Genomic DNA, 17,020 nt, shown 5'->3' on the forward strand with positions numbered 1-17,020 from the left:
CCTCCATACAATTTCAAATCAAAAACTGATTCTCCTTTTTCTGTGTTTTTGAAAACCAAAAAGCTTTGAACGTTAAGAATTCCACTAAGTAAAGAACTAGGTTTGCCATCATCCTAACCTCCTGGATTGCAGGGGCTCATCTCAACTATCTGACCCCTAAGAGACATTTTGCTCCAGTCACCAAATCCCAGGAGCTCTTTGGGATGATACTCAAAATAATATCCGTAGGTTTTTTTGCATTTTGTTACATTCTAAGCACAGCCTCCAGTGCTGTGTGATGGATGACGTTGAGATAATCATAACTTGAATTTCCCCAGTAATCTATGGGTACCTTATAATATGGCTTTTATTATTAACCATTTCTACCAAAGGAATGATAGAACCCTACATTTTTAAAAACTTACCTATTATCCTTGGATTCTGAGAATTTGTGCTGCCCTTTTGGTGGAGCTCACAGCAGCTGTGGTTACAGACTGGTGTCTCCTGGATAGATGCTTGGGCAAACACGGGCTTTTTTATGGGTTTGGTAATGTCACTTTTCTCTTTGGTGGTTCTTATTTGCTTTCATATAATTTAAGTGCTCTATGAACTTGAAATTCAACAAATGTCCACTTTTTAAAGGCACATTCATTTCTCTGGAGCACTTTGTACAACCTAACAATCACTTGGAACAATTACTTATTTGTGGCATTATTTCTACCTACAATCCTGATTCTCCTCCCCACCCTTTAAATATCCACTTAGTAATATACTTCCCATATTTCTACTCCTTGGGTCTTCCAATCAGAATTAATCTTTTCTTGTTTATTTATGTAAAGTAAATGTGCTGTACCTCTGTTATGGTATTTGTCCCATTTTTTTCTATGCTACATTTATTCATTTAGCTGTTGGAGCCCATAGAGAAAAGCCCACTTACTGTTCATTTTTGTGTCCTTCAAAATACCTTGTATTTATTAGATGCTCAATAAAGTAGACTTTTTGTTTAGTGGACTGATATAAATTAGTTAAATGCCTTCCTGATACATCGTCGTTTCCTTTCCAAAGATGACAAAGCTTGCCAACAACTGGGCTGCACTGCTGGACCTATGGGACAAGCGCCAGCATCAGTATGAGCAGTGCTTGGACTTGCACCTATTCTACCGTGACAGTGAGCAAGTGGACAGCTGGATGAGCAGACAAGAGGTAACAGGAAGGATTCAGCAAGTGTCTGGAACCAGTATTTTACCCCTCAATTACCGCCATGATGAGTATCTACAGTCTCACAACCATTTCCTTGGTCCTACGCTTGTCCTGGGAACTGAAGAGTGAACCACTCAGAAAAGATTGACTCCTTTTTATACAAGGCTGTTATTAGTCCCTCATGAACAAATGTATGGAAATAAATACCTAAATATATAGCAGAGAGTTTGATCTCAAATAAACATAAGGAAAAAATAATATCAAATTGTAAAGGGATTGTGATGAGTCGGGCAGGATTAACCAGAGATTTTCTGGGGGATGTGAGTGGTCCTCATGAGGCAGCTTCGAGAGCTCAGAATAGTGCCTACATTGGCTGGGAGAATTCTATATGAACAGACCTAGAGACAAAGGTGATTAGTTCTATGAGAGGCCTGGGAAGAAAGTCAGAAGCTCCTGCTTTTGAGATTAATCTCTAATTACTAAACTTTTCATGTTAATTCCCACCTTTTTCTCCAACTCCCTTTTCACCTCCTTCCTTAGTCCTTGTCTCAAAGATATTCCAAAGGCATGTTTTGCACCAATGAGGTACAGCACAGGTGTGTCTTTCTGTGTTCTATAGGCTTTCCTGGAAAACGAGGACCTGGGAAACTCTCTGGGTGCTGTAGAAACCCTTCTTCAGAAGCACGATGACTTTGAAGAAGCCTTCACTGCCCAGGAAGAAAAGATCACAGTAAGAAATGGGCCTTGGTTTGGGTATTGGTTTTATATATATATATATATATATATATATATAACCTCCAACACTTATCCTTAGGGAGAATCACTCTTGTAACTATTAGCTATAACATGAGAATTATTCTTAAGAGAAAATATCCAGAAAAATAGTTATACTAATTTCTATTGATTCAGTATTTGCTCCACAAAAAATAATTAGAATTTTTTGAGTATTTATGACATTTATATTTTTGATCAAGTAAATGATTGCATTTTTTCTTCAATATAAATAGAAACCATAATATTCATAGTTTGACTGTATTATTTTATTTTTTTCCTTTTTAGTAATAGAGAGGGGGAAAACAAAAACTAAATAAAGTTGTTATTTTTCTTTATAAGCATATCTTCATCTTTGTATTTCTCATCTAATGCTACTACAATTTTCCTGTGAACTGTATATTGCAATGTCTAGGAAAACTAGTCAATATGTAAGCAGAGCCCAGAGAAATGTATGAAAATTTTTGTGGGTCCAATATATTTTATCTTTAGTCATCTCCTAAGATGGAACTGGTTGAAATTCACACATAGGCACACATGCCACCATCATTGCAATAATTAAAATAACAATCAAATTCTAAGTCTTCCCTGTTAATCATCAGACATATAATTCTTTGGTTTATTCTCATTGGTAAAAGCAAATGGTATAAAATAATGTTTTTAGTTATAAAGTGTTATCATTTATTTTAGATTCTTTTCCTGTTATGAATTAATTAATCCATCTTTCACTCTGGACATTTAGCGGGAGGGAGATCCATGAATAAATATAAGTAAAAATTTACCTCTGCAGACATATGGGCAGCTGGCTGGTGGCAGCAGGCTTTGATGCCCTGAACCTTTGGCTGACCTGCCTCAGGCTTGATGCTGGTGGAAGCTGTCTTCACTTTGCATTGTGCTCCCTCCCATATGCATCCAGGCCAAGCACAGGCGGCCTGCACTGCAGATCTCTTTGTACTTCCTAACAGGTAGCCCTGGGACAGTTACCGACAGCATCTAACACTGATCTGCACTCCAGTTCCTTCAAAGAAATCACAGAAACAACTCACTCAGTGACCAGTTTAAGACCACCAACTAGCTCTACAAGTGGTACACTGAAAGGAGACCTTTATAGACAACAAATTCCACTGGGGCAAATCCCACCCCATGCATCAGCCCCTGCACAGGAGCCATTCTTAACAGTTATCCAGTCTAAGGGGCATTCTGAATCACTGATGTACCAATAGCAAATAAGGCTTAACTACAACAAAAGGGCACACACAACCCACACAAGGGACACCCTGGAGTAGCTGGCTCAGGTGATGAGGAGGATGTATCACTAGGCTCCAAAGAACACCAAATACACAGGCTACCCAGCAAGACTCAGGGACATAGCAGATTTACCTAATACATGGAAACAAAGACACAGAGACAGATAAAATGGGGAGATAAAGAAACATATCCCAAATGAAAGAACAGAAAAAAAATCTCCAGAAAAAGGAACCAAATGAAATGGATGCAAGTACTCTATCAGATATAGAATTTAAAAAGCTGATTATAAGGATGGTCAAGGAACTTAGAGGGAAAATAGGTCAGTTCAGTGAGAACATCAACAAAGTGATAGTCAGCATAAAAAAAGGACATAGAAACCATAAAAAAGAACTAGTCAGATAAAAAGAATACAGTAACTGAAATGGAGAATACACTAGAAAAAAATCAACAGAAAATTAGATGAAGCACAGCATTAAATGTTGATTAGACCATCAAACCTCAGAGGGAAGGTAGGGGAGGGTGGAAGTAAGGGGGAGAGATTAACCAAAGGACTTGTATGCATGCATATAAGCCTAGCCAATGGACACAGACAACAGGGGGGTGAGGGCATGAGTGAGGGGGTGGAGTATGAGTGGGGAGGTGCGGTTAGTGGGGGGATAAGGACACATATGTAACACCTTAATCAATAAAGAAATAAAAAAAGATAAAAACACACAAAAGAAGACAAGACAAAAACACCAGACATACACACACACAATCCAATTAAAAAATGGCAGAGGACCTGAATAGACACTTTTCCAATATCGAGATGACCAACACACATATAAAAAGATGTTCATCCTCACTAATCATCAGAGATATGCAAATTAAAACCACAATGAGATACAGCTTCATACCTATCAGGTGGTTATCATCAATAAATCAACAAACAAGTGAGAGAATGTGGAGAAAAGGGAACTCTTGCACTGTCATGGGGATGCAGATTGGTGCAGCCACTATGGAAAGCAGCATGGAGGTCCTTCAGAAATTTTATAATAGAACTAAGGTCTACATTTTAAAATATAATTTATAATAGAAATTAGAGTAGGATCTCTCTCCACATTACCATGATTCCTTCTTTAAATAGCTACCCAAACATACTCACGGATGGCACTCAGTTAATCAAAACAACCCTGGGTTCTTTTGTTTTGCTTTTCAGACATTAGACAACACAGCAACCAAGCTGATTGACAATGATCATTATGATTCAGAGAACATCGCTTCTATCCGGGATGGGGTATGTTCAAGGGCTCATCTGTGCTGGTCTGTGCACCCGGCCAGGGAACGTGCGGGGGGCTGGGTGACCGGTGTGAGCAGTGACTCTCCTGTGCCCACCTTTGGTTGAGCCGACAATGACTTTGCTCCTGGTTTTGCAGCTGCTGGCTCGCCGGGATGCCCTGCGCGAAAGAGCTGCCACTCGGCGCAGGCTGCTGGAGGACTCCCTGCTTCTGCAGCAGCTGTACCAGGACTCAGATGACCTGAAGAACTGGATCAACAAGAAGAAAAAGCTGACAGATGATGAAGAGTATAAGGTAGGCAGGGTTTCCCAGCCCTGGACATCGTCACCAGGATCTGTTAGTTTTGTGGACTTACAGTCTTAAAGCTGAAAGGACCACAGGGTTCAGTTAGTAAGCCTCACTTCACAGATGAGGAGACAGAGTCTCGGAGAAGGGCAATGGTTCCCTTAAGGCAGTGGTCGGCAAACTCATTAGTCAACAGAGCCAAACATCAACAGTACAACGATTGAGATTTCTTTTGAGAGCCGAAAATCGACTTCTGCGCATGGGCCATGAAGTTTCAATCGCACTTTATATGGGCGCCCACACGTGGTCTTTTGTGGAAGAGCCACACTCAAGGGGCTAAAGAGCCGCATGTGGCTTGCGAGCCGCAGTTTGCCGACCACTGCCCTAAGGCTCTGCATATAGGGAAGAGCCAAGAATCTAGTTTTTGGTTTTCGTATACCCTGCTGCCCATCACCCTTTCTTCTGGCACAAAATTTCCAAAGGGCCTTAACAGAGTGGTGTAAAGGAGGGACTGCTCCTTACTGAGCTCTTTGTTGATCTTTTATCACGTCTTCTGTTCCCCTCCGCACCCTGATAGTAGAAAAACCTTGTGTTTAATCCTAATGGACACTCACATTTCTTGGAAGCTACTTGGGTTTGGTATAAGATAGACATAGAGTTTTGTAGCTCGGAGGGAACAACCTCTAGTTTAATAGATGAGAAAACCAGGCGTATAAATTGTGAAGTCAGTTGCCCAATTTATCCAATTGTTTAGAAGGCAATTTAAAATAAGGGGGTTAGAGGCATGAATTTTGGAGGTGAACTTGGGCTTCTTTGGGAAATTCCTAGATTATCATGTATTTGTAAATGTATACCTCAGATTTTTTTGTATATCTTTATAGAACTACCAGAGGCCTGGTGCATGGAATTTGTGCACTGGTGGGGAGCACGGCCTGTGGGGATTGGCCTGCTGTGGGAGCACTGCTCATCCTGGTCAGCCAAGCAGCACTCCCACTGTGGGAGCACACTGACTACCAGGGGGCAGTCCTGCATTAAGCATCTGCCCCCTGGAGGTCAGTGCGCATCATAGTGACTGGTCGAACGGTTGTTCTGCTTTTCAGTCACTGGGCTTTTATTAAATACGATTAAAATTACCATCTTATCTGAACCTTTTATTCTTTCTGTAAAACTCAGCACCATCTGCCTGTGTTCTCTAGGGGAGTTGTGGTTCTGGTGCATTTAGGGTCAACATGTCTTCTACATGGGGCAAAAGGATGGAGGGTAGATATACTAGGACAGAAATGGACCATAATTTTCATCCTTCATGACAGCTCTGACTGATAGTTATTTCTTGTGTGAGGTGTCCAGTTCAAAAACAATTCCAGGCTCAGTAGAAATAATTTTAGGGATTGATTAGCTATGTCTGCCACATGTATAGAAGGAAAAATTAAGTCACATGTCTGACTCTGCACTTGGACAAGGACAGCTCTGTCTTCTTTCTTCTCCCTAGGACATAGTGAGAAGTAACCCCTGTCCTCAAAATGTTTTCCCCTCATTTTTCAAGTAATGATTAATTTTTATTATTATTTTATTTATTTGTTTGTTTGTTTGTTTGTTTGTTTATTTATTTATTTATTTATTTATTTTTGCCTTGTCTCAGGATACACAGAACTTGAAGAGCCGGGTTCAGAAGCAGCAAGTCTTTGAAGAAGAATTGGCAGCTAACAAGATCCTACTCAGTAACCTGGAGAAGACCGGCCAGGAGATGATCGAGGGAGGCCACTACGCCGCGGACAGTGTGGCTGCTCGGCTGGCGGAAGTGGCCAGCCTGTGGGAGCAATTGCTGGAGGCCACAGCGCAGAAAGGTGAGGAGCAGAGGTTTCATGGAAAGGCTAATTCTTAAATTCTGAAACCTACCACGTTCATCTTCACCTTCATCTTCTTGAATTTCCCTGGTGACCTCTTTGAGAAAGATGCTACTCATCCGCTTCCCAGTATCTTCCTCCATTAGTCAAGACGTTTTCAAAGTCCAACCTAAGTTTATCACACTATACATTTACAAATTTTATGTTTCCTTCATGCACGTAGTTGTGTTTTGTTTTGTTTTTTACTGAAACTTCTTTTGTTTTCTTCCATTTGAAAAATTTTTTCTTTAAAAAAAATATATATTATGATTTCAGAGAGGAAAGGGGAGAGAGAGAGAGAGACAGAGAGAGAGAGAGAGAAAGCATTAATGATGAGAGACAATCATTGATTGGCTGCCTCCTGCACATCCCCACACTGGGGATGGAGCCCACAACCTGGGCATGTGCCCTTGACCAGAAACAAACCTGGGTCCTTCAGTCTGCAGGCTGACACTCTATCCACTGAGCAACACCGGCCAGGGCTAAAATTTTTCTTAAAAAATATTCAGCAACCATGAATTCTATGTTGTCTATGCAACTAATACTAGTGTCCTTAAATTAAGGTTCTGGTTCCATAGACAAGATATTATAACCCAGGTAACTAAACATTAAAAGATTGTCAGCGCCAAATGTGATGTTTCCACAATATTTTATTTTTATAAAAAGGGCTTAATGACTTTGTTGTTGTTTGTTTCTTACCTATCTTGAAGTGTTCAGACTCTGCAGTAAGCTCTTTTTAAAAACTCCACATATCTACTTGAATATTTTTACTAACATTGAATTTATCTGGTGACCTCTAGGTCAGTTTTCTCTAGTGTTTTTTTTTTTTATAATCAGTTATAATTAACACAAATAATGAGGTTCTCTTATTAATATTCTCCTTGTTCTGAACATGCTCTGTCCTGGTTAGAGAAGGATTCATACTGATTTTGTTTGATGTCATTCTGAAAAGTAAGGGGGAAATCCAGCTTGACTGTAACAATAAGAAATCGCCATACAGTAATTGCTATGCAGAAAGAATGTCATTAATTGCTATAAGTTCATATAATTTAAAGTTTATCAGGGAACAGTGTGCATAGTCAGGACTGTTTTTGGAAGAGAAGGTGTGGTGCCTGGTTTGTGGTGAAGGACAGGCACTAAGAGGGGCTAACAAAGTTCTGAGAAAGGCATTTATAAGAAGACACTTCAAAACTGTAAATGGAGCCAACCCCCAGTGTTATACTTCTCTTGGAAAATGCAGTGCTTGGGTTTAAATTCCCTTGAAAAGGAGGTCTCAAAGAAGAGCAAGAAATGACATATGAAAACACCCAAGCTGTTTAAAATCTAACAGCAGCCCTGACTTACCGTTTTTCTTTGTTTTGAGAACATAACTTTATGTGAAAACAAATACCAAGAAGTTCTACAAATGTAAAGTGGTTTCTTGTATGACATCATATGATAGTTACCATTTTCATTGGATTATCAAAATGTATTTCTGCTTAAGTTGGCGGGAGGTATTATTTGTCAGGAGAAGCAGTGACGGTACCTCTCATACTTGCTGTCCTTTCGCAGGGACCCAGTTGTTCGAAGCTAACCAGCAGCTGCAGTTTGAAAATAATGCCGAAGACCTGAAGCGCTGGCTGGAGGAGGTGGAATGGCAGGCCACCTCGGAGGATTATGGGAAAGGCCTGGCTGATGTACAGAATCTACTCAGGAAGCACAACTTCTTGGAGTCTGGAGTGGCTGCTCGTCAGGTTTGTTGCTAGCTATTTACCAGTCGTAGGCCAAAGCACCTGAGCAAACTCATCCCAAGTAATTATTATCAAGAGAAAGAGATTAAAAAAAAATTAAAGGTAAAAATGCAAAGATTTTAGTTGGTAAACTGCCTCTTTCCAATATTTCCTTTAACACAGCCATTCTCCTGGTTGCCTGGTCTCAATATATAAGGGTTTGGATAAAATTGCCTTTTCTTGTTTGAGCATTCTGCATTTCAAAGCATGAACATATCTTTTATCCTACCAGTTTTATTTGTTTGTTTTAGTTTAGAAAATTGAAACCTGTACAAGTAACATAACTTCATAGGGAAAATTAACACCAGGGCCAGGACTGTGATACAGATGTCTAGGCTCTTACTTTGAAGTTACACCCCCTGGAGTCCCCCCAGACTGTTATTTAAAATACATTTATCTAGTAAGTTTCTAGACTATAGACACTGTGCATGAGTTTCCAGAAACCTTAATGGAAATTCAATTCCAGTTGACTCAATTTTTCAACCTTGGGAATCTTAGCTTGTGTTTTAAAATGATTCTGCTGTTTCCTAGAAGGTCTCCCTAATCTGTCTTGTTAAAATACATTCTTATGCTATTTACTTTTTGGTCACTTTGGGTGATATGGGAAAGAAAGAACAATCTACAGAAGACAGAGCTAACAAACTAGGTCATTTACATGGCTCTAAGAATGGCTTGATGGGGCATGAAATAAGGCTGGGGATAGAAAAAACACAAACTGTGTGAAGATGGCTTGAAATCTAACATGGAGGGAGAGAGTTTGCAACAAGTTTTCAAATGATTTGATGAAAGATAAACAAAACATACAAAGAGGAAGAACAGTATATGTAAATACATAATAAATATAATAAATATGTGAACCTTTGGGGAAATTTAGGGCATCCAATCACCAGGAATTGGTTCTTCTGGTTGGAAAAGAGGCTAAGATATGTGCTTGCAAAAGTAATTTCAAGTATGGAATATTATAGTTAGAAAGGATCTTAAAATACCCTCCAGCCCAAAGTCCTTACTATATGGACGAGGACATTAAAATTAAAATTAAAATAGGTAAAAGAGCTTTTCCAAGATCAAGTGGCAACTTGCTGACTGGCAGCCAAGAATAAAAGTCACGTCTTCTATCTTCTTAGTCTGGGCACCTTCCACAGCACTTAGAGGTTTTCAAATAATGCAGTAGATCCATCATGATGATGACAATTGTGATGTTTCAAAATCACTCTAGTACACTATGTTGTTTTCCAAAGTTAAAGTATCCTAAGAGATGAGAACAGTTGGCTAGTGAGAGATATTAATTTTAATTCTTTAAGGAGCTTTTACTTTTTTATGAATAAGTGTGTATATATTTTAAGGAGCTATTGATGGTTAATGGTTTGTTCCAAATTGAGACAAGGTATATCAAAACCTTTATAGGTTGAGAATTGGATATCAAAATAGAATAAGTAAAACCAGCGCTTACTGTTCATTTACCTCTTGAAGAACTATTTTGGGGCACTTTTGTAATTTTTTATTTTTATTTGTGTTTTAATGAATTCATTGGGGTGACCCTGGTTAACTAAACCATACAGATTTCAAGTGCACAATTCCACAACGCAGCATCTGTGCACTGTACTGTGCACTCACCACCCCAAGTGAAGTCTCCATCAACCACCAGAAGTTTCCTTATGTACCTCTCTCCCCTACTCCAGCAAAAAGGCAAAACAAGCAGACAAACAAAAATCCTATCTACCTGTTTCTGCCAGCCCATTTATAGTTGACCTCACTAATAAGAAGGAACACATCTGTATATCTATTTTAGCATACAGAAATACTACTGAAATTTTTTTTTTCCAAGGAGATCTTTTAGAACCAGATTTCTGTATTTCTCCTTTCTTAAATAATGGCTCAAATGAAGACTGTGATTTATTCCATTTCACACAGCTGGGTACTGACCAAGGCGTGCCTTTACATTTCTTTTTCTGGGGTTTTGACATTTGTTTTGTGACATCACATGTAATCTCATAGCAATCATTCCTGTTATGCAACAGACTTCGGCTTCAGAAGTATCTATGTTATTTACAATTATAGCTCATTTTAAAGGGAGATGATGAGGATGAAAGGGGAACTGAGATTGAAAAAGCCCAGCACCATTTTCCTTAGGACCAAATTTATCAATAGTCCCATACAGTTAAGGTTCTATAGCTCTGGTATCTCTGCTTTCCTTGGCACACACCATAAATATTTAGTCCTTTCTGAAATGGGGTTTGAAAGTTACTTTTGAAGCATAGTAACCTCCATCTTGGCTAAAAACTGCTGTTTAAAATTTTAACCCTGCTATTCTGGATTCTGTAAATGTTTCCTTGCTTAAATGACAGGGGGAAATAAGACCACTCCCATTCCAGAGAAGCCATAAACTGTGCCTCAGACAGAGTTGTCAGTGCTGGCACCAGGCCAGGCCTTGAGATATGGCCTCACAGTCCTGTCCCAGCACAGAGGACTTTTTCTCAGGTCTGGAAGTCATGCCAAATTTGGAAGACAAAAGGCTGAAAAGAACATATAAATAGAAAAGACTTCCACCATCTTGGACCCCAGAATTTGAGAAGCAATATTTTCTCTGGGTCCGCTAGTGCTAGCCAAATGAAAAAGACTCCACATAAATTTGGCTTATTGTAAATTAAGGCGTCTTCTGATTTACAATATAACACTTTCCCACAAATCGCTCTTTTAGATTGATGAAATGGTCCTCACAGTAGCAACCCCTTCTGCTCGAGTTCACTGATTTGATTAGAATCACAGCACCTAATGGGGCTGATTCTCTCCAGGGCCTCTCACCAAACCCTCATCCCTTTCTACTGAATGGCAGCATTTCCTGACCCACATGCAATGTCTTCCTTAGGAACAAGTCGACACCATCACAGACCTGGCAAACTATTTTGAAGAAACTGGCCACCCCGATGCCGGGGACATTCGGGCAAGGCAGGCGTCCCTGGTGTCCCGGTTTGAGGCCCTGAAGGAACCACTGGCTACCCGGAAGAAGAAGCTCGTGGACATCCTTCGCCTGCAGCAGATTTGCAGAGACACTGAGGATGAGGAGGCCTGGATCCAAGAGACCGAACCTTCAGCAGCCTCCACCCTCCTTGGTTAGTACAGAGGGACCCAGTGGAGCCGGAAGGCGAGCCCCAAGGTCTGCAGATAGTTAGAAGGATCTGGGATACAATAGCAGGGTGGGGCAAAGCTTGGAAATTGTTTTAAAAATTGGAACTTAAAAGTTTATGTCCTAAAATCGACATGAACAGGACCATGAACTCAAGGTCTTTTGGAAGAGCTTCAGTGCTCTGCTCTTGGCTACTTTCTCTAATTTAGGTTATTGCCAAGGTTCCTGGTTGAGCAGTCATAGTGTTTGAGGTACCAAGAGTTTTTAATCTAAATTGTTGACGAATCCCTTTTATAAGCAAATGAGCTATTACAAATATAAAAGGGGTGAAGTAGCAGATAAAGGACACATTTTCTTTTCCTTGGAAGCTATCAGTTTACCATTGTCAGTGCCAGGACGCTTGCATTGAAATAGAAAAAAAAGTAGGCATCAATATAATATAAACTTAATATGCCCGTATTGGGGACATCCATGAGGGTCTAGACAATGGTGACAATGGGAGGCTAGTCTGGGAAAACTTCCTAGAAGAGAAGGATCTCTTTTAAAGGTGGACGACATAGAAAGTTTCTAGAGAGGCATTTAGTGTGGAGTATAGGGAAGGAAATTTTGAAGGAAAAAGAGGGGAAGCATGGATGGGAGAAAAGGAGGATTCACTAGGGACCTAGGAAGATGGAGGAAATTAATAAGATATTGTATTTAGCCGGGACCGGTTTGGCTCAGTGGATAGAGCGTCGGCCTGAGGACTTAAAGGTCCCGGGTTCGATTCCGGTCAAGGACATGTACCTTGGTTGCGGGCACATCCCCAGTAGGGGGCGTGCAAGAGGCAGCTGATCGATGATTCTCTCTCATCGATGTTTCTAACTCTCTATCCCTCTCTCTTCCTCTCTGTGAAAAATCAATAAAATATATTTTTTTAAAAGATATTGTATTTATTATATGCTTTTGAATGATAAGCAATGAGCCCAGCTGGTGTGCTTCAGTGGTTGAGTATGATTCATGAACCAGGAGGTCATGGTTCAATTTCCCGTAAGGGCACATGCCCAGTTTGCAGGTTCAATCTCAAGTAGGGGGCATGCAGAAGGCAGCCAATTGATGGTTCTCTCTCATCATTGATGTTTCTATCTCTTTCTCCCTCTCCCTTCCTGTCTCTGAATCCAAGGAAAACTATATTTTTTAAAATATGATTAATATTAAGCAATGAGAAAGGCACTTTTCATGTTATATCTAATCCTTACAAATAAAAATTTAAAACAGCTAACATTGTGCCAATTTTATGATAAAAAAAAAAAAACACAACTAAATTTAGAGGATTAAATAACTCCTTGACACCCATAAAAATTAAAAGTGGAAGACCCTGATTTTTGTGCCACAATATTCTGAAAGAAAATCGGTTGCATTATATTGGAAGTTGATTTGGAAAGTTATTTACCTTTCTACTATCTTACAAAGAGAATAGTGATTTATTTATCTTTTGTTGTTGTTGTTGTTGTTAGTGAAAGAGTAGAATTTTCTTAGTACAGAGAGGCAAGGGAAATAAAAAAAAAACTGAGCAGAGTTAACTCAGACAAATGGGGTAGATTTCAGCAAGCCATTCAGTGGCTAGAACCTTGAAGGAAAGAACTTGTAGATTCAAGAGTAACATAGCCTCTTCTTATTGAGTACACTACAATAATACCAGACCTTAAACTTATTTTTCTTCTGTAGGCAAAGACCTGATTACATCAAAGAATCTTCTGAATAGACACCAGGTCATCCAGGCTGACATTGCCAGCCATGAGCCACGCATCCGAGCGATAACAGAGAAGGGAAACAAGATGGTAGAGGAAGGTATGTATGATTCAGATTGAGTTGAACAATCATCCCTAACCCAAACTCTAGGAATTTGAGATCCACCTTACCATCTAATACAGAAATTTCCCTTGGCCATTTCTGACAGATACAATGTTTGTATCTATCTAATAAAAGAGTAACATGCTATTTGTGATGCCCACCAGCCAATCAGAAGTGAGTATGCAAATTAACCCAACAAAGATGGTGGGGGCATGGAGGGATGCAGGTGTTCAGCCCTGCCCCCTGGCAACTCTGGGCCTCTGAGCAGTGTAGGAAGGTGGAAAGGCAGCTCAGGCCGTAGCAAAGGTGGTTCTGGCAGCCAGGGAAAGGAAGGCCCATTCTGGCACTAATCTTTGTGCATTGGGCTTCTAGTTATTAAAATAAACTACATTACCCTAATAATCAATATAATTTTCTGTAGGAGTTATAAAATTCAGAATTTATGATCCAAATCCCATAAAACAAATCAAACACTTTTCCCCTATGGGAACTTCCAAGTCTGTAAAGACATGTCTGAGGTTCCCACTGTCTTATAGTCATGGTAGTAAGTAACACCACTTCTTCACATTTTTTGCTTTAATTGTCTCAATGTCTTTCCTCTTCTTGGTCTCCCATCTTCACAAACCCCTACTGGTTAAATGTTGTTCAGGACCAAATATCAAATACCAGGTGTGGTATAACCAGTGCAGACTAAATTAGGATTCTCCTTCTATTGACTCAAAAATAAATTGTCCAGCTATCAAAAGTATACTTTAAAAGGGTGCTGAACAAAATTTTAGAGCTTAGTTGAGTGATTCAAACCTAAAAAATTTTTGTTTGGTATTTCTATTTTATTATAGTGACTTATCTTATTGTTATTTTTAATCTCTAGCTGTAATTGTGAATTTTATCTATTTCTATTTCTTTTAGTTACATTTTATCTATTTCTATTTCATTTAGTATTTTGAAGCCCTGTTATTAGATTCATGTATATAGGCCTGTTATGTCTTTTTGATGAATTTAAATTTTTAGCATTATGGTATAACATTCCTTATCCCTGGTGTCACCCTAAAGGCTACTTAGGACAACTTTAGCAAAGCCACACACCACAGTGTCTGGCTCCTGTTTGCATAATATGGATTTCTCCATCCTTTTGCTTGCGCTCTCTCTCTCTCTCTCTCTCTCTCTCTCTCTCTCTCTCTATATATATATATATATATATATATATATATATATATATATATATTATAGCAGGGTTTTGTTTGTTTTTTTTATCATGCTTGCTTCAGCAGCAAGTACACTAAAATCAGAACAATGCAGAGAAGATTAGCATGGCTCCTGTGCAAGAATAAAGCAGATTTCTTATAGGCAGCATATACTTAGATTTTGCTTTTATTATATGCATTCTGGTCATCTTTCCTTTTTATTGGAATATTTAGACCACTTACATTTAAAACAATTGTCAATATATCGATAGTTAAATTTAAATGTAACATTTTGATATTTTTTTGTTGTTGTTTGTCAGTTTCTGCTTTCTTTGGATTAGCGGTATATTCATTATAATTTTATCTACTATCTCTACTTGTTTATTAGCTATAGTCCTGTGGTGTGTGTGTGCATGCACATGCATGTGTTTTATTCTAGGGTAGTGATTCTCAAGGTTTGTTTTATGGTTTTCATCATGATGCTAAGACATTTGCCTTTTTCACACTCATTCTTTCACAAGTGTACAGTGAAGATTTCTGGGGTCTAATGGCCAATGGAATATATATTTGTGTATACAGTTAACATCTGGCCCGCAGACCATACATATAATGATCTAGAAATCGTTTGGTCTGGCCCTGCCAAGGCATTAGGAGTGAGTTAATTAAATGTTTGACCAAATACATATAGCAGGCTAATTTTTAAGTTGACAGTTTTGTATGGCCCAAAAATGATGTTAGAAATATCCAAATGGCCCTTGGCAGAGAAAAGGTTCCCCACCCTGCCCTAAGGCACCTCTCTGCATGTCTTTGAAGCTCCATCTCTGGGCAGCACTTTTCTCTTCTGTACTGGGTTCCACAGGCTCTACCTGTCTGGTCTCCCCATAACTCATTCCTGTCTCCTCTACTCAGTGTGATCGCTAGTTCTGTCTGGGTTACCCCTCCCCCTCCCACATCTACTCCTCCACCTTCCCTCCCTTAATTACCCCCCCCCCCAACAACACTGCCGTCTAGAAACTGATCCAGACATACACTATGGCAGTCATAGGTCATGCCTCATTTCTTTCTTCCCCTTCTCTCAGAAGTCACAATCCTCTGCCTATTGTCTGGAAATCATCGCATTTTATAGTTTTCTAATTGTTTAGGTGCAGAACAATTCCTATAGTAATATGTCCTTTATAGACAGAAATGGGAATATGTTGAATTTTCTCTTTAGTCTAGAGAGCACATGTTTTTGGAACACTGAGCAGCACCCACACAAGTGTATTTTGTTTTCAGGTCTGTATAACAGAACATAGCACTTAATGAACCACCGTATAGACACACTTACGCCACCACACATACACATCTATCCCTCATTAGCATCCAGCATCCTAATCTCCAGAAATTTAGGTAAAATGGCAGATTGAGTACATCAAGCATCATCCTCATCCTCCCTTTCTCTCCCCAAGATCACCAAAAGGATTGAATTGTAGTGAATGGTCACGAGGGTCACACTCACCTTTTCTGTCTGCTCCACAGGACACTTCGCAGCAGATGATGTGGCCTCCCGGGTCAAAAGCTTGAATGAGAACATGGAGTCTCTCCAAGGTCGAGCTGCGAGGCGGCAGAATGATCTGGAGGCCAATGTCCAGTTCCAGCAGTACCTGGCCGACCTGCACGAAGCAGATGCATGGATTAGAGAGAAGGAGCCCATTGTGGACAATACTAACTATGGGGCTGATGAAGAAACAGCTGGGGTAAGGCAGACATGGGGTGGCCGTTGTCTGGTGTTCACCAAATTATTTTGTGGGGCGTTAACAGGTATTGTTAGGTTATTCAGGTATTTCAGAGTGATACGATAGCTTTTGGGTTTCCCCCTATACCCTCCGAGTTGGCAGAGATCCCAAAAGATAGATTACGTTTTCCCAATCCCACAGAAATCTACAGATCCCCTAGAGATAAGTTAAAGTCAAAAAGGCATGACTGGAGATCCCTGCCTGTCTTGGTCCCAGCTTAAATTTCCCAGAGTCACCTTCAGATGTCACAAATCAACCATAGTTTTAGTTTTAAGAATTAATCACCTTAAATAGTTGTGTCTGTTTTTTTTAAAATATAATCAGACAGACATCTTGGGACAAGAAAAAGAAAACAAAGATCATGTTACCTTTTATATCAATTTATTTGTTTTGCTCATTGTCCTGTGGGAATACAATATAATATTTCATAATTAGTGCAAGAAGTAATTAAAATGAGCATATAAATTTATACAAATGTTTAATCCTACAAAGTGGCAGTATCAGCAGGAGCATCTTTTAGCTATATGTTTTGATAAAATGCTTGTGCACTTTTGACTTCATGTTTATTGAGGCAAATACATTAAAATTATTTATTTATTTATTTATTTATTTATTTATTTATTTATTTATGACAGTATTACAGCTGTCCCCTGAATTTCCCCATTTTTACCCCCTCCTCCCAAGCCCTGCTTCGC

The 17,020-nt window shown here is 39.4% G+C and overlaps 1 protein-coding gene across 1 annotated transcript in view; it reads left to right on the plus strand.

Annotated features, from left to right (window-relative positions):
* SPTA1 (spectrin alpha, erythrocytic 1) overlaps positions 1–17,020 on the plus strand; it is a 69,178-nt gene that overhangs the window by 12,011 nt on the left and 40,147 nt on the right. The window contains exons 11-19 of the mRNA XM_084865792.1: positions 1,045–1,182; positions 1,799–1,909; positions 4,397–4,474; positions 4,614–4,769; positions 6,400–6,604; positions 8,195–8,376; positions 11,279–11,522; positions 13,241–13,363; positions 16,069–16,286. Coding sequence (XP_084721918.1) covers positions 1,045–1,182; positions 1,799–1,909; positions 4,397–4,474; positions 4,614–4,769; positions 6,400–6,604; positions 8,195–8,376; positions 11,279–11,522; positions 13,241–13,363; positions 16,069–16,286 — 1,455 coding nt within the window. The remainder of the gene's footprint in view (positions 1–1,044; positions 1,183–1,798; positions 1,910–4,396; positions 4,475–4,613; positions 4,770–6,399; positions 6,605–8,194; positions 8,377–11,278; positions 11,523–13,240; positions 13,364–16,068; positions 16,287–17,020) is intronic.

This window comes from Pipistrellus hanaki, assembly GCF_964339955.1.
Source record: "Pipistrellus hanaki genome assembly, chromosome: 18".
Classification (NCBI taxonomy): domain Eukaryota; kingdom Metazoa; phylum Chordata; class Mammalia; order Chiroptera; family Vespertilionidae; genus Pipistrellus; species Pipistrellus hanaki.